The 26,338-nt window shown below is 42.9% G+C and overlaps 1 protein-coding gene across 1 annotated transcript in view; it reads right to left on the bottom strand.

Annotated features, from left to right (window-relative positions):
• The window catches only part of CRB2 (crumbs cell polarity complex component 2), a 49,344-nt gene extending 44,473 nt beyond the window's left edge, over positions 1-4,871 (bottom strand). Inside the window, exons 1-2 of the mRNA XM_036749815.1 lie at positions 4,786-4,871; positions 1,742-1,918 (exon numbers count right to left, since the gene is read on the bottom strand). Coding sequence (XP_036605710.1) covers positions 1,742-1,918; positions 4,786-4,871 — 263 coding nt within the window. The remainder of the gene's footprint in view (positions 1-1,741; positions 1,919-4,785) is intronic.
• Between the last annotated feature and the right edge of the window lie 21,467 nt (positions 4,872-26,338).

Genomic DNA, 26,338 nt, shown 5'->3' with positions numbered 1-26,338 from the left:
CACAGCTACTGAAACTACCCCACAAGGAAAAAACTAATGGATGAAGAATGATTCTTATCCTTACTATGATCTTCATTCGGATGGATGGTCCATTAATGCATATATTTGGGGGCCTGCATTGCCAGCAGCCAACAAGCTGGGTAGGCCCAGAATTAAATAGTTAAAAGAGAGAACAGACAGACTAGAATACATTGGGAAATGGTGTAGCCCTTTCAACCATCCCAACCTTCTCCCTAAAACAAAACTCCATATTTTTCCATTAATAACGGCCTATTGATGACATATTTTGCAAGTCATGGAATACCACAATCTCCAAAGATGTCCCCCAAGGATCATTGAACAAATGTATAGTGGATATAAGTAACCTGCAGCATAATACCAAAAAGTACTTGCACAGAAGACATGGTTAAAAGATATTATCTAGTTCTTCTTTCACAACATGACTAAAATGGAAATGTTTAATATGATTAACATATGTAACATATCATATCGTTTGTCATCATGGGGGAGGGGAAGGCAGGAGGTAGGGAGAAAAAAGTTTGGAACTCAAAATCTTATAAAAGTGAATGTTGAAAACTTTATATGTAATTGGAGAAAATAAAATACTATTTTAAAAAAAGAAAAAAGAAACACCAATCAGCTTAAAAAATAGATAAATAAATACTTGTTGGTTGAAAAAAAAGATATCATCTAGGATATATGTGAGTGGAAGAGAAGGTAGGTTGGTTGTGTAGTGAGAACTAGGGCTAACAGGAAAATGCCTCACGGGCTGCTCTGGCGCTCATGTAGGTTCAGTGACAAAGTAAAAGTCTTAACCTATTGGTTGGATCCAAATTGGTGAGGATTTGGAAAACATTTCGTATACGCTAAAAAGGCATGTATATGTTGAGATCTGATCCTCTGAATGAATGTAGATAAGATTTTTAGATACACCGAAATGTTGATTGGTAGAAACACAGACCTTCAAGCCAGATGGCATTTAAAGGGGTCACTTCGCTTGGCAAGATCACACAGCAAGTAACTGTTTGTACCTCCCAAAGTGGGACCACAGTGTGGACACAAGGTACCTCCCCTAACTTCCTGACCTCTAGGAGAATTCTAGAGGCTTGGAAGGAGAGAGGTTCTCCGAGACCCACTGTTACCTATCCCAAACAAAGCTCCTTCCGAAAGAATAGACAATCTCAGGGGAACAAGAGAAGCGGTCTCTCCTTAAGGTCTCTCCTTTTAGCACCACACCTCCCCCATTGCAAGGAGAAAGAGGAAGCCCCTAGGTCCAATGACCTTCAGGCGCCCCTTTGTGGCCACATCTGAAAACAGAGGAGTTGGCTCAGAAGGGCCATAGAAGATACTATATACAGAATCAGGATACCCAAGAGAGAAAGTTTAGAAAGTGTGTGAGGTGGGGGGAGGGAGAGAGTTTTGTGAGGGAAGAAGTTAGTCCAAGAGAATTGGGGTTCAGAAGGGGAAAGGATTCTAAATCAGACCTTTATTGTGTCCTAGACACCTTTTGGCTATCTGGTGAAGCCTATAGACCTCAGAATATTTTTAAATACATAAAATGAAACACATAGGATTACAAAAGAAACTAATTTTGTCCAAATAATGTCTTTTTTCCCATCCAATTTCACCATCCCCCAAGGTTAAAACCCCTGCTCTAGAAGAAAGAGGGAACCTAGAAGGAAAAGAGAGGGGAAGCCAAGAAGGAGGAGTCAGCTTGCTTTTAGACTGCTCTCATCCATACTGCCTGGCCATTCCCTCTCTCCGGGCAGATGGCAAATTTTCCATTTCTCCAAAAGTGTCAGACCTGCGATGTCTCCTTTCATCAGGCTTATGGAACCTGGGTGTGAAGTGGGAGAGCAGAGGAGAGCTATCAGGGTAGCTATAAAGGTAAACATCCCCAAAGGAAAACACCAGGGTCCTGATAAAAACCAAAGAAAGGGCTCATACTCACAGCCAACATAAAACAGACCTACCCTTCCTCCCACCCCTGGGTTTTCTCTTCTTGTTCTTCGGCATTAATGTGAATCCCAGTCCAGAGCTGGTGGACCGGTGGTCCCTTCTGTATCTCTAATGATGAAAGGGAGTGAATTCTCTGTAAAAATGAAGGGGTTAAGTTCAGTTCTGTTCATTTCTAAGGTCCCTCCCAGCTCCATCATTTTAGGTTCTGGGTTCCAAAAATTGTTCTAAGGTACCACTCAGTTCTGACATTCTAGGAACCTTCTCTTCTCTCGAAACAGTCTTTCTTTTAATGATTTCATCAGCTTCCATAAGTTTTAATTAATGTGATTCTCAGATCTTTAGTTTCTCTCCTGAGGTCCAGGTCCCACATCACAAGCTACCTATTGCATCTTTCTAATTGGATGCCCTGTAGACTTCTCTATCATTTCCAAAGCGGAATTCATTATCTTACCACCATGTAGTACTTGAGAATCAGGGCAAGAATTATGTCTTTCTTTTTCCTTGTAGCCCACATACAGTATGTGTCAGAGGTGGAATTTGTGGTCAGATATTATTTCATTATTTGTATTTATTTCCCCATTATCTAGCACAGTTCCTGGCACCTAGTCCCTGGCATTAAATAGATGTTTGTTGATTACTGAGTGATCCCATATTTTTATGCTCTAATTTCCTTTCAACTTATTCTTAGGTCTACCTCACCTCTAGCACTCTGAATTGTGTTCTCTTCTAACATTCTATATTCCAAGGTTTCATTAAGCTCTGGCATTCTGTGGTCTGAGGCTCTTCCAGCACTAACATCCCATGAGAGAGGGAAACAAAGGAAAAGATCTCTAGTTCTTGTTTTATAGATCTGCCCAAATGGGGTGACACCCATTGTCAAGGATTCCTTTTCGGGACCTGGGAAAAGAACTAGTTGAGAGACAGTGACAGTAATAATAATAGCTCACACGTCCCTAATGTTTTATAAAGCATTTTTTCACATCAGTTTTGTACAAGTGACATTATAGGTTCATGGGATTTAGAACCAGATGAAATTTTAGTGACTAGCTAGCCCAATCCCTTATTTTTACAGATGGGAAAACTAAGACCCATGTGGGATAAGTACAGGTTGACCTAGAATCTAGGTCCCTTTGTTGAGGGGATTGTGTTCTGTGAAGTTTGGATTCAGACAAAGGGCTGCACTTGAGGTTCCCCACCTCCTAGTCCTAGGTGATTCCTCTGAACTCTAAGATTCTGAAAGAGACTTGCCCAAAGTCAAATGACTAGTTAGTGGCAGAGACAGGATTCAAATCCACATCCTCTGACTCCATATCCCTTATGCAATGTTTTGTCTCATCTAGTCAATTTTTCAACACAAGCACTGGCCCAAGATAGTACTATGACTTAAATCTCGAATTCTTGGGTAGACTTCCTAACATTTTTAACTATTTGAAATGGCTGAACAAATTGTGGTATGTGATGTAATGAAACGTTACTGTACTGTTTAATATGATTGTATACGTATAGCCTATATCAGATTGCATGCTGTCTCGGGGAGGGGAAAACATTTGGAACTCAAAATATTTTAAAAGTGAATGTTGAAAACTAAAAATAAATAAATAAATAGAGAAATAAGGAATATGATGAATACAGGAAAGTATGGAAAGATCCACATGAACTGATGCAGAGTGAAGTAAGCAGAGCCAAGAAACAATATACACAGTAACTACAACAATATAAACAGGAAAAAAACACACGCAAAATCACAAATTAATTTTGCAAAATGACAAAGAACTAGCTTAGCCAGAAAGAAGAGACATGAGAAGAACCCCGCCCCACTACATACACACCCCTTTGCAGAGATGAGAGACCCACAAATGTTGTCTGTTGCATACATTTCCAGGCGTTTTCAATACATTGATCGGTAATGCTGATTTTTTCTCTTATTTTTCTTTTTTTTTTTGTCTTCAAAATGCTAACTGTTATGTGGAATGGCTCTCTGGGAGAGGGAGAAGGAGGAGACCTGGGAGAAATCATGGTGATATAAAAAAAGAAATGAGTAAAGACATATTTTAAAACTGTAATTAGTATCTCAAAGTGAAATGGGTTGCCTCAGGAGGTAGTGAATTCCCCTTTACTCAAGGTCTTCAAGCAAAAGTGATACAACATATTGTCAGATATGTTGTAAAGGGGTTCTTGTTCAGGTATGGGCTAGACTAAATAAGGTTCCTTCCTACTTGGATATTCTGAGAATATTAAAATAGTTCCCATTTTCTAGAAGTTGAAACTGAGCCTCAGAGAGGAAAAATGACTGGTCAAGGTCAGGTTAGTAAGTGGTAGAACAAAGGACTCAAACAGAAGTCCATTGTTATAGAGACGAGGACCTGAGATGTTTCCCCATCTGACCAGGGCAGCTAAGCTTCCTCTTTTTTCCTGACAGAGCAAAGAGCTGGCTTCTGGCACAGATTTTAATCCCAAAGTAGTCTCTAACAGAGGTTTAGACATTCTTCTACGCTAGAGGAAGGATTGCCTTCTCAGCCCCACTAGAGGGAGCTCTGAGATCAGTTTTGGTCTTCATGCTCCCAACCTGCCTGATCTACTTTGATGGTTTCCCAATGTTGGAGCTCAGAATACTCAAGAACATAGGGTGCAAAGGTTAAAAACTGAAAGGGGCCTTGAAGACTGGCTGTTTTAACCTCTTTTTACAGAAGAGGAAACTGAAGCTCCAAGAACAGAAGTAATTTACCCAAGGTCACCTCGTGAATAGGTGGCTGAGCTAGGATCTCTGTTTTGATTCACAGTCCAGAGTTCTTCCCCATGTCCTCCATTGTTTCAAGTAACCCTCACCTCTGCCCTCCTTCTCGACCCTGGACTGCTCTCCCCTGCTGTCCCAGGCACGTTTGGCTGGTATGGCGCCCAGCTCGGAGCCCCATGCACTGCACCACCCTTTGTAGATTAGAAATGATTTTATATTTTAAGCAAAGAGAATAATGTCTAGAGTGATTTAAGGTTTACAAAGCACTTTCCTCCCAACACTTGGGGAATTTTGAGGATAATTATCCCTGTTCTTCATTTAAGAAGACACATTCAAAGAAATGAAAGGTCTTACAACCAGAAAGAGTTAAAGCTATGGGGTTTGGGGGGGGTGTTCTTTGTGGTTATTCAGCAAACATTAATTAAATACCTACTAGATACAAGGTAAGGGAAGGTAGGTGACACAATGGTTAGAGTGATGGGCCTGGAGTCTTTCTGACTCAATCTTCCTGATCTTATCTTCCTGAATTCCAAACTGGACTTAAACATTAGCTGTGTGACCCTGGGCAAGTCACTTAACCCTGTTTACCTCAGTTTCCTCATCTGTAAATTGAACTAGAGAACGAAATGGCAAACCACTCCAGTATCTTTGCCAAGGAAACCTCAAATGGGGTCACAAAGAGTTGGACACAACTGAAAATGACTGAACACACATGCAAGGTGCCATGATTAGTGCATGTGTGTATGGGGTACAAGAATTAAAAAAAGGCTTGATCCCTGCTTCTCAAGTACTGTACAGTAGTAAGAGAGTTGGATCTGGAAGCAGAGCACCCAAGTTCAAATCCTGCCAAAGCTATGTTTTGAGCCTAGTTCTCTCCTGGCTCCAAGTCTAGTGCTTTTTCCACCATATCACACTAAAGGAGTGGGAGAGAAGAAAGAAAAAAGAAAGAGAAGAAAGAAACAAAGAAATGCGAGGAAAAAGTAAGAAGGGAGAGGACAGAGAATAAAATGAGGGGAGAGAATAAAACAAAAATATGAGGAAAGAGAGACAAAAAGAGAGAGGACACAAGAAGAGGAGCAGAAAGGGGAAGGGAGAGAAACAGAGAGAGAAAAAGAAGCAACCAGGAGAGAAAGAAGAAGAGAAAGTAAAAGAGGCAAAAGATAGTTAAAAAGAATGACGAGAATAAAAGAGATCAGGAGGGAAAGAGATTAAGAGGGATAGAAGAGGTGAAAGGAGAAAGAGAGAAACAGAGGGGATGGAGAAAGAGGAAAGGGAAAGCTAGGAAGAGAGGAAACAATAAGGAAAGAGAAAGAAAGAAAAAGATAATGAAGAGAGAGAAAAAAAGAAAGATCAGAGAAAGAAGAGAGGATGAAGAAGAAAGACAAGAAAGGGGAAAAGGTATAAAGAGAAAGGGGAAGTGAGAGAGAAGAAAAGAAAGAGTGAAAATAGTGAAAGGAGCAGAGAGGAAATAGAGATGGGTGAAAAAAAAGGAGAGATAGTAGAAAGGAGAGAGGGAAGACAGGCTTAAATGGCTGTACATGGCGAACCAGAAGGGCATCCATGTGACCAAGCTACCAGGTAAGGCTAGAGGGAGGCAAGCACATTCTGGTCTTTTTCTGACTCCTGTGGCCCAGATCAGAGAACACAGCATAGAAAAGTCTCCCCCAACCCTACGCCCTCCTTTCACATCAGACAGAGATTTTGCCTAGGTTTATTACTCCTTCTTTAAAGAATCCAAACAAGTAGAAATTCTGTAACATGAAAAAGTTATATGGCCTCAGGGGCAGAACAAAGGCCACTCTGATAACAGTTTCCTTTAAAAACAAACAAACCAATCCTGTCCTCACCAACCCTGGCCTCAACTGCCCTCCCTTCTTGCTCTAAGAGACTGATTCTTCTTCCAGAAGCTTTAGTAACTGCATGGCTTGGCACAACATGACATAGCATGACAATCCAATTTGGAATCAGGAGGCTAAGGGTTTGGTTTTTTTTGAAAAAAATTTTTCCAAGTACATGTAAAAACAATTTTTAACATTCAGTTTTTTAAAAAATTTTGAGTTCCAAATTCTCTCCCTCGCCTCCCCACTCCTGTCCTTGAGACAGCAAGCAATTTATATAGGTTATATAGTACAATCATGCAAAACATATTTCCATATTAGTTAAGTTGTGAAAGAAAACACAAACAAATAAATGAATGAATAAAGTGAAAAATAGTATACTTTGATTTGTATTCAGACTCCATCACTTCTTTCTCTGGATATAGATAGCATTTTCCATCATGAGTCTTTTGGAATTGTCTTGGATCATTGGGCATCTTCTCAATTTCCAACTCTTTGCAAGACACTAAGGTTAGGATCCTAGCTTTGCTGCCTACTACCCATGTGGCCTTGGGCAATGCCTCATTCTGGTCCTCAGTTTCCCCTTCTGTAAAAAGGGAGGATTGAACTAGATGATCCCCAAGGTTCTTTTTAGCTCTAAGCCAGCTAAATCTTTGACTTTCTTTTTAAAAATATTTTTTGTTTTTACTATGAACTTGAGTTGTCAAAAACTATTAAAATTTCAATATATAAAAAGCAAAAAGGATTGCTTATGAAGTCTATGGATTTCTTTAATACAGTTTTCTTTTGAAAGGTATATATTCAGTTTAGTAAGGTAGTAACAAAATTGTTCCATATCCCCTTTCTGAATCTTTTTGTTTTCTTCTTTGTATTTTTAAATGTTTTATTGATACTTTTGTCTTCTTTTCCACCTCTCTGTCACTTTGCACTCACTCAACTCTCCCCTTCCCAAACTCTTAACTTTCTGACACTCTTTGCCAACCCTTTATCTCACAGCAACTTCCCCAAAGTCCTGTGACTTCAGGATAATAGGTTTTGTTATCCTCATAGAAGAGATGGGAAAACTAAGTCCTAGAAAGGGGAAGTGACTTACCTAAGGTCAAATACTAAATTAATAGAATTACTTCGTGAGGAGAGATATTGTACTGTAGTTGCAGAATCAGAGGGACCTATGGTAATGAAGTCTTGGTTCTAGGCCCAGTTCTGCCTTTGTGTGACTTTGGGTAAGTCACCTCACCTTCATGAGCCTACATTTCCTCAGCTATAAAATGGTATCAGGGAGAGGGGTGGAAGTGATGCTCTCTAAGGTCTCCTCTAGTTCCAACATTCTGTGTTTTGAAGTACAGAATCTCAGAGGGGAAAGGAGTCTTGGAGATCTAAACCAGTCCTTAATTAAGCAGGGATTCCCTCCTAAAACATCTGTAGTTAATGGTTGTGCTTGAAGACCTCCAGTGATGAGGAGCTCAGTACCTCCCAGGGTAGACCATGGTATTATTGGAGAACTCAACTTTGAATATTTTCCTGATATCAAGTCAAATCTGCCTGTCTTGTAACTTCCCCACTCTGTTCCTAGTTCTCCACTCTGGGATAAAGCAGCACAAACATAAACCCTCCTCCACAGGTCATAGGAATGGTCAGTGAGGGTCTAATCCTGGGAGCAGGTGTACTCAGAGAACTAGGCCCTTCCCCTTGTTGCCATCACACATCTCCAGGAAGCTCACTAAAGATGGATGCTCCCTGGACTGGGCCCTCATTGATTAACAAATGCCTCGCTATCAATTTAACCAGTTGGTTTCTCCTTAATATCAATTAACCAGTTAAAAATCAATTATCATTTACCAGTGGATATTTGTTGAAAAACTTTAGCAAGAACCAAAGTACAAAAATATTCCTTCAGCTTAGGTCATACTCTGCCCTGTGCCATCTCTGCCCCTTGGGGGTGAGGAAATGGAGTCATACTTAAAGCATTTGCTCTGTTGAATTCACTTCCAAATGTGGTGTTGCCAATAGACAGTCACTCCTTTGCTTACAGGACTGGCTACAAGGCTGATCCATTACTGGCCTGGGTTAGATAGGTCGCTTATGACTGGTTCCGTCCTGGGCTCAGCTGCTGAACATCTAGTGATTCTTGAGACCTTTCAAGATCTTATGAGGCCCTGTACCAAAGAAAAGAAGCAATAAACAGGAGGTGACCTTATCTCACCATAGGATTGCTTAGGAGGCCTTGAAAGGAGAGGTTCAGTCAGAGGGAAGGGTATATTTGGAGCTCAGAGAGCTGTCTCTAAACATGGTGGCCAACAAGAATGGAAAAGACAATTCCTCTTCAACACCATGCAGCAAGTAGCCAGGAAACTGTCACAGAATATCCATCCGCACATTCTCTGAAGTGAAGAGGCCACCCCCTCCATTCCATGTAATCATGCATTTCTGGAAACAGGCTCACCAAATGCTAGTGCACCCAAGACTGGGCCGTCATTGGCCAGACTGCTCACTAAACACATAGCAGTCCTTCAAATAATACTTGAAGATAATGATTGGGTCTTCTCTCTCTCTCCCATACACCTACACACACACACACACACACACACACACACACACACACACACACACAAAAATTCTTTTCTTTTCCAGGCTAAATATCCTCTCAGTTCCTTTAGCTGATGCTCATGGAACATGACCTTGACTCCTGACACAACCCTGATTATCTTCTACCTCTAACCTGTCAATGTCGTAATTAACAATTCCATGCTCCAAGGCCCCTATCAATTCTAATATTCTATATTTCCAGATCCTCTTTCCAGCTCTAACATCCTACCTCTCTATTAAAGTCTCCTAACACCCATTCTTCCCAGTATTCCAGGCTGCTTTCCCAAAGCGAACTTCCTAGGAATCAAACTTGAGTGGAAGTGGTAAATTTTGGCCCCTGGAACCTCAAGGAGAGGTTTTGTGAAATCCCCAAACCTGTGGGTTTTTTCCTGAAAGGCATGGTAGGCCAAGGGGATGATGTTTCTCCACTGGGCAGCAGGTGGCTCCCAAGGTCCTAATGCAAATTCTCTCAGGCTCAGCTGCCCTCCCCTCCCCTCTTTCCTTCCTCTTCTGGTCTTCAGCAGGATCACAAACATAGAGAATTGGAATAAACTTTAGAGATCACCTTCTCCAACCTTCTCATTTTACAAACAGGGAAACTGAGCCCCAGAGAGGCCCTCTAAGGTCTACATTTTCAGGCTCTGAAGGAAGATTTTAGGCCCAAATGGGATGCTGGGGGCCAGAGCAGTTTGTAATTTTCCTAGGTCTGATGCTTTGCCCAGTCCTCCAAAACCATCATTTCCTGACAGTTTGGGTACCTGGCAGTTTTCTGCAACAGTCATATTCACATTCACACAGTTGGCCCAGAGATGCAGAGGATACAAAGTCTTGCTGTTTCATACTTTTTTTAATTACAAAGAAGCTTTTGACTTGGTAGAGTAAGACTGTCTTAAAGACTAGTGAAACAGAAAGAGACAAACACTTTCAGACATGGCCAGCATGTGGATTTGTTTTGCCCGACTATATTTATTTATTTCAAAGGAGAGATTTTTTTAGGGGGCTGGGGGCAGGAGGAAAGGGAGGGGATTGAAAGAAACTTAAATGGTGGATGATTTGGTCTTAGGGAGGTGAGAAGAAAGAAAGAAAGAAAGAAAGAAAGAAAGAAAGAAAGAAAGAAAGAAAGAAAGAAAGAAAGAAAGAAAGAAAGAAAGAAAGAAAGAAAGAAAGAAAGAAAGAAAGATAGAAAGAAAGAGAGAAAGAAAGAAAGAAAGAAAGAAAGAAAGAAAGAAAAAAGAAAGAAGAAAGAAAGAAAGAAAGAAAGAAAGAAAGAAAGAAAGAAAGAAAGAAAGAAAGAAAGGAAGGAAGGAAGAAAGGAAGGAAGGAAGGAAGGAACAGAGGGAGGAAGAAAGGAAGAAAGAAAGGAAGAAAGGAAGGAAGGACGGGCAAAGAACACCTGGGAATCACTTAAAAAAACCGAAGAGAGCAGACAGAAGGTCAGAAGGGAACAGAGACAAGTATTGGTACTTATATGTTCAAATGGAATTATGCCTCTAAAAAACCAAGCTGCACATAGTGGAGGTTCATGGGTTCGTATGTGGTCCTCTTTTTCTTCTCTATACCAGGAAATGTTCTTGCTTGTTGATGTTTTTCAAGTTTATTAGGATAATAAAAAAGGGGAAATTGTCTTTATCAGACACAGCCACTTCGAAGGCTTTCCCCCAATAATGTTTCTCATGCATATCTTCAGATTCAGATTCTTTGATTGATGCACCCCATAGAGATGACTTTGTTCACTGATCCACTGGGTGTCAGCATCACCAGAGGCATAAAGCAGAGAGAGATAGGCTCACTGAAGTTGTTTTCCTCTGCTGTAATGGAGAATATCCTGCACAGAGTCCAAATGGAAGGGGGTTTCTCTGTAGATTGTAGAGATCACAGATTTAAAGATGAAAGGGACCTTAAAAATCATATAGTCCATCTTAATTTTATAGATGAGGAAACTGAGTCACAGAAGGGGGGGGGGGTTGTGACTTATCCAAGGACTCACAGGGAGTAAGTGTCAGAGCTGGGATTCTAACCCAGATGCTCTGGCTTCAAATGCAGTCACACAATGATTAGAAGATTGGGTGGCAGAGGCAGCCCTGTACCATGCTGCTTCTCACAATAGCAGATTGCTTCAGGCCCCAGAACATCATAAGACCTCGATGAAATCCCCAGGGTTTCATAAGTGATGGGCTTAGATGTCCACATTGGAAAGACCAAATGGACAAAGGTTATGATGTGCAGTGAGAAGGGTAGCTCACTGAATTAGTCCGTCGATAAATGGTGTGTAACGTCCTGGACTTAGATTCAGAAAGACCTGAGTTCAAATACTGCCTCAGGTACTTACTGGGGGGGGGGGGGGATACTGGTCTTTTAACCTCTTAGCTTCAGTTTCCTCACCTGTAAAAATGGGGATAACTATAGCACCTTCCTTCCAGAGTTGTGAAGATCAAATGATGTCAAGTGCCTTGTAAACCTTAAAATATGATATAAGTGCTAGCTGTTAACATCATTATCCTGAACATGCCCCCAAAATGAGTGTGTGTGTGTCTGTGTCTGTGTGTGTGTGTGTTTAGCAGGGGAGTGGGGCTCAGAGAAGGGAAGGGGAGAAGGAATAAGCATTTATTTAAGCCCCTACTATACACCAGGCACTGTGCTAAGCACTTTTACACGTATTATTTCATTTAATTTTCGCAATTAAGGGAAGGGAGGTGAGGGAGTTGCTATTATTATCCTTATTTTACAATTGAAGCTTAAATGACTTGCTAAGGGTCACACAGCTAATAAATATCTGAGGCTGGATTTGAACTTGGGTCTTCCTGACTCTATGCCCAGCACTCTATTCACTCTGCCACTTCACTGATTGGACAGGATCACATTTGGGAAATTATGTAATGGCTTCAAATTATCCCAAACTGATCCTTGCTACCTACTTGCCCCAGCCCCCTTTGCATTTCTTCTTTTCTTTTACTGAAAAAAAAAATCATTTAGAAAATGGTAGTTCGTAAGGGACACATAGAACAGGAATTAAGAAATATAAAAAAGACTAAAAATGACTGATGTGACTTGACACAAACACAAAATCTAACATGCAGAAGAAGGCTTTCTTCATTCCTTGGTCTGTTTTCAAGAAACTGACGTCTATGGGTAGGGTATAGTATTACATTATAAGGTCACCCTCCCCTCATTCATTCAAATGAATATAAAACTAAAAGAAAGTAGTTCTGCAAATGAATGCTATTGTACCCAAGTGTTTTATCCTGAATCCCCAAAGGAGATAAAGAAAAAGTGGGTAGATAAAAGAGTCAACGATGGGGGAAACAAGTCATAAAATAAAATAAAATAAAATAAAAATATTGGCTGTGGTAAGAAGCTATGGTGTGTGGGAGTAGATATGCAGGTCTAGTACAAAGGTGAAAACCTTACAGCTCTCAAGCAAAAACTCATTCCAAAGTTCTTTCACTAACTCCCCTCTTTTTACCAAATCACAGTTTGGAAGGAGAGAGACAAATTGAGGGCAGCAGCCAAGCAGACAGAACCTGACCTAGCTAGCTAGATGGTAGCTCCCAATTCTTGGCTCCACATTAGGAAATCTTATTGATCCAGGAGGGGATAGGATTTCATGACAAAACATGAGACATTTTTAAGATTCTTCATTTTATTCTGTTTTAGTTTGGGGCCTGCCAGTTGTTTATTTTTATTTTCATTTGCTTTTTAAATACGTATGTGTTTCGTTTCCCATGGTTAGCAAGAATCTCAGCACAGACAATTAGTATTTATTAAGTGTCTATCATATGCCAGATATTGTGGTCAGTAGTAAAAAGAAAGGCAAAAAAACCCCAAAACTCAAACAACAAATCCATCCCACCCACCCACCCCCCAAAAAATAATAGTCTCTGCTCACCAGGAGCCTACAATCTAATAGAGGAGCTCACAGAAAAAGCAGTTGTTTCTTGAAGTGATTATTTTGTTTCCTCTCTCCCTTACCAGGTTTTTTGTGGAGCTTCTCAATCTCCAGCCTAGGAGACTCCATGACTAGCATCCCACTGACATTAAAAAAAAATGTGGTGATGTGTTTGGTGAACTCTGCTTTCCTCTGTGGTTTGGTTTCTTCCGGTGATGCCTCAGGGTGTCCATGTCATCGAATCATTGTAGACTGGATGAATCAAAGAGAGTTTGGCCCATTCCCGATGAATCTTTTCCTTGAGCTAAGAAGAAGGGCTGTTTCACCAGCAGGATCTTCATCATCATGACACCTCAATGACCTTTAGCTGAAAAATTGGGCAAGTGGTCTCAGCCCAAAGCCACAGTGGCAAAGAAGCAGTCAAGCCATTGACCAGATCAAACTCTCCATCTAATTATACCTTTCAGAAGTACCTTTGGGGCTGAGTCATCCAAAAGAATCCTTCACCACCAACCCAAGCCACCTGTGGGCTTTTACACATTTGTCTTTTACCTTCCACTTCTCCAACAACCTGCTGTTGTTCCTGCCTCCTGGCCCCACTGACTGACATCACAGCCCAGGCTGTCATCCACTGCCTCACATTATCCCCACGCCTATCTTTTTAAGCCAACATTCTCCAGGAGAAGCTCTTCGAATCATGAGATGCTTCAGTCTCAGAAAAATTACACCTGCCGGTGGCTCAAGAAGTCGTGTGTGGTGTGCTGGAAAGATTCCTGGATGTAGAGTCAGGGGAGCCCTGGATTGAAAGCTCACCTCTGACTCTTGCTAGCTGTGTGAGCATGTCTGGTAAGTCACTTGTCCCCTTTGACCTCCATTTCCTTATCTGTAAAATGAGATACTAATACATATAATATTTCTTCCAGAGGGTTGTTTCCCTCTGTCTTTCAAATGCTCTGCCGACTTTAAAGTCCAATGTAAATGTTAGCTATGATGATCATGCAAAGACAGATGGTGGGTACGAGCAGGTTGCAGCCTGTTTCCAATGCTGAACTGGGTGTGAGGAGCTATTGTCCTTATTCCGAGGCAGTCTGGCTTTCTGGGGGCTGAGGTCTGGTAGAGGTGGGAGGAGCTGGCCACCTGCTGTTCCCAGAAGGCCAGGCCTCAGGGATAAGTATCCAGGAGCATTGGGACTTGCTGCTCCCTGCCTCCCTCTCTCCCCTTCCCAACCCCCACCCCCCTTGTTCCCCATTACAGTCCCCACTGTCCCCTATGAGCTCGTCTTGTGGCCAAAAGCAAGAGATAGCAGATGGACGGCCTGAGTGCTGCCCTGGCAGCCATGAAATATTAAAAGGACTGAGGGAAGGACTCTGTGGAGGATTTATAGAGGGATGGGAACAAGCATTGCCCAAGATGAGGATGAGAAGGCTTGGACGGGCTGCCATCTGCACCACACCGATGAGATCATAATCCATTGAGGAATTGGAGTATTCGGCACTTAAATGGGGGGGAGGGAGAGGCAGAGCAGGGAACAAAGTCCTGCAGGAAAGAGCAGGACCTTTAATGTGTGTTTGCCTGTGGGAGGGGTGCTCTAGGAAAAGAAGGAACCAGAACTGGGTAGTCCCAGGACCCTCTTCCTTAGTGCCTTGTCGTGGGGGGTGGGGGGTGGGGAAGCTCATGGAGAGGAGAGTGACCAGATCCTCCCAGGCCCCTCAGACCTCACCTATCCTGGAATAACTCACATCCAGAATGAGTTCACATCAATAAAACCCGTCAAGGTTCACAAAGCATTTTCCCTTGAAAGCCAGACCAGGGATCATATTAATAATGATAGCATTTCTTTCTAGAGGGCTTTTAAAGTTTACAAAGTACTTCCCTCCCAATAGCCCTGTGAGCTAAGGGAGTGGAAGTATTGCTATCTCCATTTTGCAGCTAGGGAAGTTGAGGTTCAATTGGGGGAACAGTCTCACAACCCACAATTGATTCCAGGTCTAATCCTCTTTATGCTCCAGTGGGTTAAAAAAGAGAAAGGCCAGAGAGATTCTTTTTCCTTCCCAACCCCTAAAAGATCTTCTTGTTCCCAAGACCAGAACTGCACCAAGTGCTCTTCAGTAGGGCAGGCTTGTCCCACACCAAACTGAATGCTGCCCTCGGCTCGCATACACACAGTCCACCCCAATCAGCTCTTACCTTAGCTGAAAATGCAGTAGACATTTGGATTGGGCCCTGATTTCAATGGTATGAGGAACTCCCAGGTCAGGAAATTCCCTCTACCAATGCAGACTGTGTGTGTGCTTGGCACACCGCCCGAACCCCCAACTGCAATTTATAATTGTTTACTTAAAATTTATAATGTTAGAGAGTGGCCTAGGACCCTGAGAAATTAAGTGATTTGCCCAATGGTGTCATTCAACCCTATATGTCACAGGGTGGGACTTGAACCTAGGCCTTCCTGATTCAGCTACTGGGGTGAGATTTCCTTTCCAAATAATTCTCAACTATTTTTCAAGAATCTGTGATCTTATTCAGATTGCAGCCCCTCTGTGACTTCACAGATGATGTTTGAGACTAGTCGTGATTGAAAAATTCATTAAAAATGTGAGGAGGCCCTTTGAATTTACCTAGATTGGTCCTAGGTGAAAACAAAAACAAAACAAAAAACAAAAACAGGTACCCTGCCCATCAATCATAGACCTACCATCGGAGCCTTTGGAGTGTGAATAGACCAAGTAGAACTTGTTCTCTGCCTGTTGCCTATAAGGACTTAGGGTCAGCTCTAGACCCAGATGGACATCAGAGTAGGGCATTAGTGGAGAATAATATTCAAAACCTAGAACTATTACAGTATCTTAAATGACCTAAGAACATAGAATATCAGAGCTGGAAGGACCCAAGAACATAGAATTTCAGAGCTGGAAGGGTCCCTAAAATGTGAGAATGTCAGAGCTGGAAAAGACTCAAGAATATAGAAATGTCAGAGCTGGAAGGGACTTGAGAACATAGAATGTCAGAGCTAGAAAGGATCATAAAATATGAGAATGTCAGACCTGGAAAGGTTGTGAGAACAGAGAATGTCAGAGCTGGGAGGAACCCGAGAACGTAGACAGTTCACAAGCAGAACATAGAACTTTAGAGCTAGAAGGAACCCAAGAGTTTCTAATTTAACCCCTTTATTGTACAGACGAAGAAACTACACCTCCATCTCTGGATTGGGCTGGTAAAGAAGGTCAGGTTAAACTTCTTTACGAGCCCAATTCAGAGTCATTCTTGACTCTCCTTTTTCTCTCATCTCCCGCCCTCCCCCATCTCCTCTATACCCACCCAGCCACCACCCAAGACCAACCCTAATCACCTCTTCTCTGGAGTTAGCCTTCTTTTAAAAATATGTTTTTAATTAACAATAATTGATTTTGTTCCGTCACCAATTATTGAAGAAAGAAAACAAAAGCCAAACCAAAAAGAAAAACAAAAACTGAGCCCTTGTGACAAATATGCATAGCCAAGCAAAGCACATTTTCACATCAACAGTATCCAAAAACCAGCTCATTCTGCACCTGTAATGGCCTTGTCCTTGGTCCTGCTTCCTATCTCTTCCAGCTCTAATCCATCCTTTACATAGCCGCCCAAAAAAAAGGTCCTAAGAAACATGCCTGTGTCACTTACTAGCTGTGTGACCTTAGGCAAGTCACTTAACCTCAATTACCCTGCCTTCCCCCCTCAAAAAAAAAAAAGCCTTCAGTGACTCCCTATTGCTTTTAGAATAAAATACAAATTTCTCAGCCTAGCATTTAAGGTCTGCCACAGTTTAGCTCCTACCTGCCTTTCCGACCTTGTCTCTTTTTATTTTTTTTTTGTTTTGTTGTGTTTTTTTTTTTAACTGTGATTTTATTGGTATAGGGAGTTCCCTATAAGGAAATTCCTACCAACACAGACCTGCAATTGTTCTGCAATTTAAAGGCTTAAGGAGTTGCTTGGGATGCTAAGAGGTTGTTTGTTGTGTCCCACGGCCAAGATGTGTCAAAGACAGCACTAGAATCCAGGTCCTCTTATTCTCTACTTCTCTCCTTGTCTGAACTCTATGTTCTAGCCTAAGCTGCCCCCCACTCAATATTCCATGTCCTGCCATCCTCCAAGCCTGGACTGCATTCCCTCCTCATTTCTTCCTGTCAAAATCAGGCCTCCACTCAGATGCCACCTCCTCCATTGTATCAGCAATTAAGGTGGGACTTTCTTTTACTGTTTTCTCTTTTAGCACTTATTTAATCAAGTGCCCTTGAAGAGTCTAGCCTTTGTTTCTTTAATTAAATCAGGAGTCTTTGATGACCTCCTTGCCTCAAGGGAAAGCCTAGTTTACATGGGTTTAAGTTGAGTGTTTGCAATGCTTTTAGGTCATGTGGATGAGTGGCATGTTGTGGCGCCCTTTGACCCTGAGCAAGATTATATAAACCCAGAGGTTGGCATTCTCCCTTGGGGTTCTCAGTCACTGGAAGAGTAGCTTGGGACTCTGGACAGCCATTTTTAAGAGCCACTGGCTTGTAAACCCAGATGTTGATGCTTTCCTGGTGACTATGAATTCTGATTTGGCCTGTTTATGTTGTACATGTTTGTAATTTGTCTGTATTTGCTCTGAAGCTCAGGGTTCTGACTTTTCCTCCTGAACTAAGTGAATGCTATTTGTATGTTGGATTAAAGTAAGATTGTTAACCCCTTAACGTTACTTTCCTCAGCAAAACAGATCAAAAGAACCTGTGTTAGCAGCTTTCTGTGTGCTGGTTGTTGTTGGTTTTACACAGCCACAGTAGCTGCTAGCAAAATTGTTGTTATATCCATGAAGTCTTCCCTGATGACTCCCACTTGTTAGTTTTCTCTCCTTTCTCAATTTGTGTGCATGCTGTTTCCTCACAGAAGAACGTAAACTCCTTGAGGGGAGGGAGAATCTGCTTGATCTTGGTATATTCCCAGGCCCAGTGCTGAGTAAGCAGGCACTTAGTAAATGTTTGTGGAAAGGAATTGCATCCCATCCTCTGCCCTTGGTCTCACTACCCAGTGGAGTAACAGAAAGGACATGGGACCCAGTTCCAGTTCCAGGTAAAACACTTCTCTCTGAAGCTCAGTGTCATTTGTCAAATTATAATTATTATTCCAGATAGGACAGCCAGTGTGGCATAGCGGATAAAGGGCCAGCCTGAGTTGAGAAGACCTGGTCTGAATTCTGTCTTACATATGCTCTCTGGGTGACTCTAGGAGAGTCATTTGACCTCTCAATGCCCTAGACAGCCCTCTCAGTCTTTAAGGTGCAGAATAGCTTCTGATCTTCCTTAAAAGAGTACCTGGAGTTCCCTATCTCAATGAAATCATAGGCCCACACTAAAAAAAAAAATTATAACTATAACATATAACCAAGATATACATAAAGCAACAACACATGAACATATGCACAAACAGGCCATATTTGATAAACATTTATTAAATACCTTCTGTGTGAAAGCAAGTGACTCTAGGTGCTGGTAAAGATAGGTGTATTAGAGAATGTCCTGTCTTCATGGAGCCCATGGTCTAAGAGGGGATAATACCTGTGTACAAGTAACTGAAATATATTATATTCTATGATAAATATGTTAGGATGAAAACTGCTATGTTAGATCTGAGGGGGGAGTTAGGTGGAGACGGGGAAGGCTTATAGAAGGAAAGAGGTCATAGAAGGCTTATTGCAGGAGTTATATTAAGCTGGGTTTGTAAAGGGTGGCTAGGGGGACGAAGGCACTTCAGTTATCGGAAACAACATGAGCAAAGATGTAGAAGTGGGAAAGTACCGGTAAAAGAGTAGGCCATGTCTGAAACACAGGATCTTTGAAAGGGAATTATATGAGATAAGACTAGCAAATGAGGCTGGCACCAGATTGTGAAGGACCTTGAATGCCAGGCTACAAAGTCTGAGCTAACATTACTACAGGGAGTCATTGAAGAGTTTTGAGCTGAGGAGTGACCCTTGCAGAAGAAAGGTTAATTTGACAATACATGAAGGATTAACTACAGGGGCAGGAGGCCCATGAGGAGGCTATTGCAACAGCGTGGGCAGGATTGCCCTATATGACAACCCCCCCCATCCCGTCCCGAAGGAATCTCAGTTTCCTCATCTTTTTTCTCGATTCCCTCATCCCTTTAGACAGGCCTTGGGAAGACAATGGGGATTTGGGTTGAGGAAGATGTTGCGAAAAATAGAATTGATACATGAACACTCAGGACTCAATGCGTCTGTGAGCTTCTCAGAGTGACCATCTTCCCTCCCTCCAATGATACAGAATCAAACCCACACCTGATTACCCACCCTGCCTGCTTCTGGTCCATATCCATGTCTACAAGTTCGCCAGAAGGCATCTTCCTCCATTTCTCTGGGCATCCAGATGGTGCCAGCACCCTGGCTGGCACTGGAAGGGAATCAACCCCTGGCTCTAGCCATGTGGATAGTCCGCCTTCTTTTTCTCTCATACACTTCTTTGACAGTACCTTTTACTCCCATTCTCGTTTGAAGGTTCTTTATTCTGTGTTGCAGCCTCCTTGTACCCACTCTGTGGCTTCCCATTGCCCTCTGAGCAATGCTCATTTTTAATGCTTCCAAGACTGTAGTATTCCCATTACTTATGTATGTATAACAAACATACATAAATCTAACCAACACACATGTACAAAAAGCACATACATGCCCAATTCAAGCACATATGTGGATACACATGTACATTATGCACAAATACATACACATACTGTAAATATACATACCTTCACACATACATATAAACACAGCCTTGTGAATTCTGTAATAGTATAGCTACATGGATTTAATCACTCAATCAATAAGTATTTAATAAGTGCCCACTATATGCCAGGCATTGTGCTAAGTGCTGGGGACAAAAGACAAAAACTGATTCCTGTCCTCAAGAAGTTTACAATCTAAGAGCCTGTATCAGATTGCATGCCCTCTGGGGAGGGGGAGAGGGAGGAGAGAGAGGGGGAGAAAATTTAAAACTTATGGAAGTGAATGTTAAAATTAAACATAAATAAATTAACTTATTAAAAATAAAAATATAAAAAAAGCTTACAATTGAATGGGAGAGACAACATGCAAACAAACATAAACAAACAAGCTATATGCAGGATAAGTAGGAAATAATTAACAGGGGAAAGGCAGTAGAATTAAGAGGGGTGGGGAAGGATTCCTGTAGAAGGTGGGATTTTAGTTAGGACTCAAAGGAAGCCAAGGAGGTCAGTAATTGGAGCAGAGTAGGGAGAGAGTTCTAGCCATGGGGAACAGCCACAGAAAATGCCCAGAGCTAAGAGACAGAGTATTTTCTGGAACAGCCAGGAGGCCAGTGTCACTGGATAGAAGAGTATGTTTTGGGGAGTAAGGTATAAGAAGACTGGAAAGGTAGGAGTGGGCTAGGATGTGAAGGGCTTTGAATGCTAAACAGAGAATTTGTATGTGTTCCTTGAGACAATAGGGAACCACTGGAGTTTATTGAGTACGGGTGGTGACATGATGGGATCTGAGTTTTAGGGAAATCACTTTAGTGACTGAATGGAGAATGGATTGGAGTAGGGAGAGGCTTGAGGCGGGCAGACTGATGTAATAATCCTTGTGTGAGGTGATGAGGGTCTGTACCAGAGCCATGACAGTGCCAGAGGAGAGAAGGGAGTATACTGGTATATTGGTTGCAAAGATGAAATAGGCCTTGGCAACAGCCTGGATATGGGGGTGAGAGAGAGAGAAAGAGGGTGTGTGAGGAATCCAGAATGACTCCCTAGGTTGCAAGATTGAGGGATTTAGAGCTGGTTTAATTATGGACATGAAAAGTCAAAGAATAGCCATAAATGGGTCATGTCAACTTGGTGGGAGGTCTGTGGGGGAGCATCATGGGATTTTGTGCTTGGCCCTGTGTTGTTTATATATTTTTTCAATGGCTCAGCTAAAGTAATAATGATATGTTTGTCAGGTTTGCAGATAATACAAAGCTAGGAGGAATCGCTAATATTTTGGATGACAGTCAGTATCTATAATGGCTAATAATAGGGAGCATTTATATAATACCTTAAAGTTTGCAAAATACTCTACATACGTCATCTCATTTGATAATATAAGTATAAGGTCTAAAAAAAGCCTGACAGACTATGATGGACCAAATGATGGGTATGAAATGTAATATTATGCAACCGGGTTCAAAAACTCAACTGCCTGATTATAGAATAGGGAGGGATGGCTAACAATTTGAAAAAAATCTAAGGATTTTAGTGGTCAACAGTGTGTCACAGAAACTAAAATAACTAATAAAATCATAACCTCTGCTAAAGCAATGAGATAGCCTGAAGGATAGAGTGAGAGCCGGTAATGAGTCTGGAAGACCTGAGCTCAAATATGGCCTTAGACACTTACCAGCTGTGTGACTCTAGGCAAATCACGTGATCTCTGCCTGCCTCAGTTTCTTCAACTATCATAATAGTACCTACCCCCCAGGGTTGTTGTGAGGATCAAATGAAATAATATTTACAAAGCACTTAGCATGGTGATGGCACATAGTAGGTGCTTAATAAGTGCCTGTTCCCTTCCCTTCTTCTGCCAAGGAAGGAATAGTGTACAAAACAAAAAAGGAGATAGATGGTCCTGCTGTCCTCTTCCCTGCTCAGGGCACAACTGGATTATTGAGTTCAACTCAGCATCACACACATACCACATAATAGAGAGAACATTGCCCAGTTAGACAGCATCCTGAGAAGGCTGGCCAGGATGGGAGAGGGAGGCCAAGAGGCCAGGCCTTACAGGGATTGGCTGAAGAAATTGGAATGGTTCAGTCCAGAAAAGAGAACACCTAAGGGAAGACCTCAAGGGCTGTTATCAAGTCTTGGAAAAACTGTAATATAGAAGACAAGAGTTCTGTCACCCCAGAGGAGAGAGCCAGGAGCAACAGGTGGAAGCTGCAAAAGCATGTTTAAGCTGAATAGAAGAAAAAAAAAAGGATGGTAACATTCAGAACCATCCCAAAGTGGACCGGGCTGCCTTTGGAAGGAGTGGTTCTTCTCACTGCAGAGCATCTTTTGGAAGGTGGATTATGGGTGCTCAGGGACACAGGAGAGGCAATTACTGCTGACGTGAAGCATGGACTAGAGGACCTTCCAATGCTGAGATCCTGGGGTTCTGTCACTCTTAAATACCCACCCCCTTTTTTTTCTTTCTCTCCTCTCTCTCTGTGTCTCTCTTTTTTCTGTCTCTCCTATCTCTTTCCCTCTCTCTCCTCTCTCTGTCTCTCCCCTCTCTCTTTCTCCTCTTTCTGTCTTTCTCTCACCTCCCTCTTTCTCTCTCTTTCTCTATGTGTGTGTATCTCTCTCTGTCCTCTCTCTGTGTCTTCTTCTCTGTCACACACACACACACACACACACACACACACACACACACACACACACGGGTTTTGCAGGGCTGCTGCTGGCAGTGGCCACAGCATCCTCTCTAGAGATAGCTACTACCTCAGATCCTCAGTCTCACTGACTAAGTGGGGGGCCTGTTCTGAATGCTCTAGTCCTCAAGCTCTTACTCTATTTTTTTGTTTGTTTGGTGTGTGTGTGTGTGAGAGAGAGAGAGAGAGAGAGAGAGAGAGAGAGAGAGAGAGAGAGAGAGAGAGAGAGAGAGAGAGAGAGAGAGAGAGAGAGAGAGAGAGAGTGATGGTGACCACTTTAGCAGTCTGGAGAAGTCTGCCCTTTCTCAGAATACCGTATAAAATCAAATACATAGGGTTACCAAGGCCATCAATTGCAGTGAAATGAAACTACTAAAGTATAGAAAAAGAACAAGGGCAGAGACCCCAGGTTAAGACCCTTTGCCCTACAGCAAGCTTTACAATCCTCCCCACCCCCAAACCCTGGTCTTGGTAAGCAGAAACCCAGAAAAATGCCATCGCAAGCTCGCGCCTTCCTTCTGTCTCGGAAAGAGCTGAAATTGATCCTTCTCGGATTTGCAGTCAGTTCTGGGCATAGGGGAGCGAGCAGCCCACCAGTGGAGCCAGGGTCAGCCTCAGCAGCCCCAGCCCTCCAGTGACTGCCAGCACTGAGAAGGGGGAGGAGCCGGGCCTGAAGATGTTCGAACCAGGCCAGGAAAATGGGGAAGAGGAGATGGAACTCTAGCCTGGGAGGCAGGAGCCACACGCTCAGATCCCAGCTCTGCCCCTGACTTGCTGTGTGACCTTAGTAAACCTCTTGCTTTCTCTGGCCCTGAGCTTCCTCTTCTGTAAAATGAAGGAGTTGGACGGCACTAGAGGATCTCTAAGCTTCCCTCTAGCTTAAAGTTCTGTGTTTTTATTGCGGGCATCGTCAGATTCAGTGAATGTGGTGGTGGGTTTCGATGAATTTCTTTCTTCTTTGGGTATCCTTTGTCACCTTCAGCTAGGTCGTTCAATGGATAGAGCAGCTATAATGAGGAAGGGTTCAAATCCGGCCTCAGATACTTACCAGCTATGTGACCCTGGGCAAGTCACTTATCCCTGTTTGCCTCAGCTCCCTCATCTGTAAAAAGAACTGGAGAAGGAAATGGCAAACCACTGCAGTATCTTTGCCAAGAAAACCTCAAGGTGGGTCATGGAGAGTCGAGTACAACTGAAAGACCTGAACAGCAACAATTCTCTGTTTTCAGGGATGGTTTGCTGCACAGGGAAGGGGGAAGGACATGTTCAGAGATGAAGGTAAGGTATAACGGCAGTAATCAACCAAGCTCCCCGAGGGTGGGGTAGGGGTAGCATCTCCATCTGTGGGACCCTTGATTACCTCCGTCGCAAATAGAAAGAAACCCAAAACATTCTAGGCTCTGGCATCTTGCTATAAGTTGCCTTAAAGTTTTAATGCTTTGTAGTTGTACTGCTTATAGTGGAAAGGGCATTAGATTTGGAGTCAAAAGAAACAAGTTTGAGTACACTTATAAATGACCTGGGGGAAGTCACAAACTTTGTGGACCTCAGTTTTCTCATCTGTATGATAGGGATAATAGCAGTCAGCATCTCTATAGTACTTTTTCAAATATCACCTCATTTTATCCTCATACAGACCATTTTATAGGTGAGTAAACTGAGTCAAGGAGCTTACGTGTCTTGCCCGAGGTCACACAGCTACTAAGTGTCTGAGGCCAAATGTGAGCTCAGGTCTTCCTGACTGCAGACCCTCCTAGATACCTATTACCTTGCAGGGTTGTTGTGAGGCAAGCATTTTGTAAACCTTCTGTGTGCCAAATTCATATCCTTAGGTCAGGTGTAAACCTTACTGTGCCATGACAATGAACATTCATATCCTCAGGTCAGGTTCTCTCCTGGCCTCAGTTTCTGCTTTAAGGAAATGAGGCTAATAAAACCTACTCTGCCCCCCTCATAGGGTGATAGTTGTGAGGTTAACAATAGCTCGAACAAGAAAGCGCTTTCATTAAATGTAAAGTGCTGGACACAGGTAAGCTATCAGTGTTATTATTTAGTCTGAGCAAAGGCCTACAGGATGGTCCAATCACAGTGTCTCCTTGAGCCACAGATGTCCCTCCAGGGCCCTTAAACTTAACATCCCTCCTCAGTTATGCATCCCTCCCCCCCCACCTAACCATCCACCACCAGCAGTGGCTGTTAAATAAATAATCCATTAACAGGTTTCTCCTCCCCAGAATTGGTTGCACATCTATTAATCATGTTGTGAGAGATAGAAATCACCTCCCAAGGCCCAGTTACAAGATAAGGGCTGCCCACAAGATGCTGCTCCCTTGACTGCCAGTTCCTGGCAGGGCTGGGGAGGGGCCTGAGGTCTAAGCCTGGCTGACGGCCTCGGCTGGTGGCCTGATTTCCCCAGGGATCAAGGCTAAAGGCGGTTCTTCCCCTCCAGCCACTTGCTTTCTAGCAAGTTTTTTTTTTATATCTATCCCACCTCAATCTCCATCTCATTTTCCAAGGACTGCCCAACACACCAGCCTCAAAGTATGAACACGGTGAGCTTCTCCATCCGTGAACACTGTCCCAATCACACAGACCTGAGAACGTTTGCCCTGAAGGGGACCTTCACTTATGAATGTAAGAACATGGGATGTTAGAACAGACTGTTAGGGCTGAAGAGTACCTAGTCCGAATCAACCCCCCACATACACATACACATACACATGCATGCACATTTTGCAGATGAAGAAACTGAGGCCCAGAGAAGTCAAACGATTTGCTCAATGTCACACAGCAAATTTGAGAGAGAAGGTAGGTCAGCATTAGACCTCTGATTTCAGTGGTGCAGGGAATTCCTGGGAGGGGAAACTCCCTCTGCTAATGTGTGTAGGCACCTTCTCTGCAGCTGATAGTCCTAAAGAGCTGCTTAGAGCAGTGGCCTCCAACTCCAGTAGCAACAGATCACTGGGGGCTGCCAATAATGACTTAGAAAACTATCTGTCAACATTATCTATGATGTATTGTATTTTTATTTATTTTGTTAAACATTTTCCAATTATATTTTAATCTGGTTCTGGCCTTGTCCGACTTGTGGACCCTCGAGTTTGACACCTCTGGCCTAGACTACCAAGACAGTGACTTATCCAGGGTCACAGAGACAGTAGATGTCAGAGCCAGGATTTGAACTCAAGTCTTCAAGGACAGCTCTCTCTCTCTCTCCCTTACACCACCGGTGCTCCTACCCTCTGTATAACCCACAAAAAGAATGAGATAATTGTACTTTGTCTAGGCTGAGCTTGGGTCCCCCCAGAAGTCTTCCTAGGTTAGGGTCTGAAGTTTCCCCAGACCTAGGCCTCCTGATCCACTCTCCCCCAGGTCGCTCCTTGGACCAGTTCCCCTACACCTTCTTCCGTGGGGCATCTCCCCCCTCATGCAGTTTGGATTTATTTCCTAAGAGGGCAACCTGGTGGGTGACCTCCTCCTTCCTGTCCGTGCCTGGAGGGATGGGCCAAAGTTGAGACTGGGTGGATAAGTGGTGGGACTTCTGGGTTTGCCCTCCCCCCAATGCCCTCCTCCCAAGGTAAGAACAATAACTCCCTGCAGTGGCGCCACTGGAGTACACTTTCTAACCGGATTTGGAAGAGCTTTCATTCTCTGGGCTGTCTGACTGCATCAAGCCAGCTGTATCATTTCCCTTTAAATTATTCATGCACCTTTCTGCATCCCCCCTCCCTTCTTCTCTCCCTCCCCCTCCCCAAGGGCTAAACCCACAGGGTTGTTTTTTGCAGGCCTGTCAGAATTTTTTCTGCTGACTTTTTTTTTAAAGCTCTGCCGGCCTAAGAAAGACCCTGAACAATGTTCCCCTCTCCAGGATTGGGCCGGCAGAGAAAAAGCTGCACTG

Source organism: Trichosurus vulpecula, chromosome 3 (assembly GCF_011100635.1).
Source record: "Trichosurus vulpecula isolate mTriVul1 chromosome 3, mTriVul1.pri, whole genome shotgun sequence".
Lineage (NCBI taxonomy): Eukaryota > Metazoa > Chordata > Mammalia > Diprotodontia > Phalangeridae > Trichosurus > Trichosurus vulpecula.
This window is presented reverse-complemented; position numbering and strand designations above follow the sequence as displayed.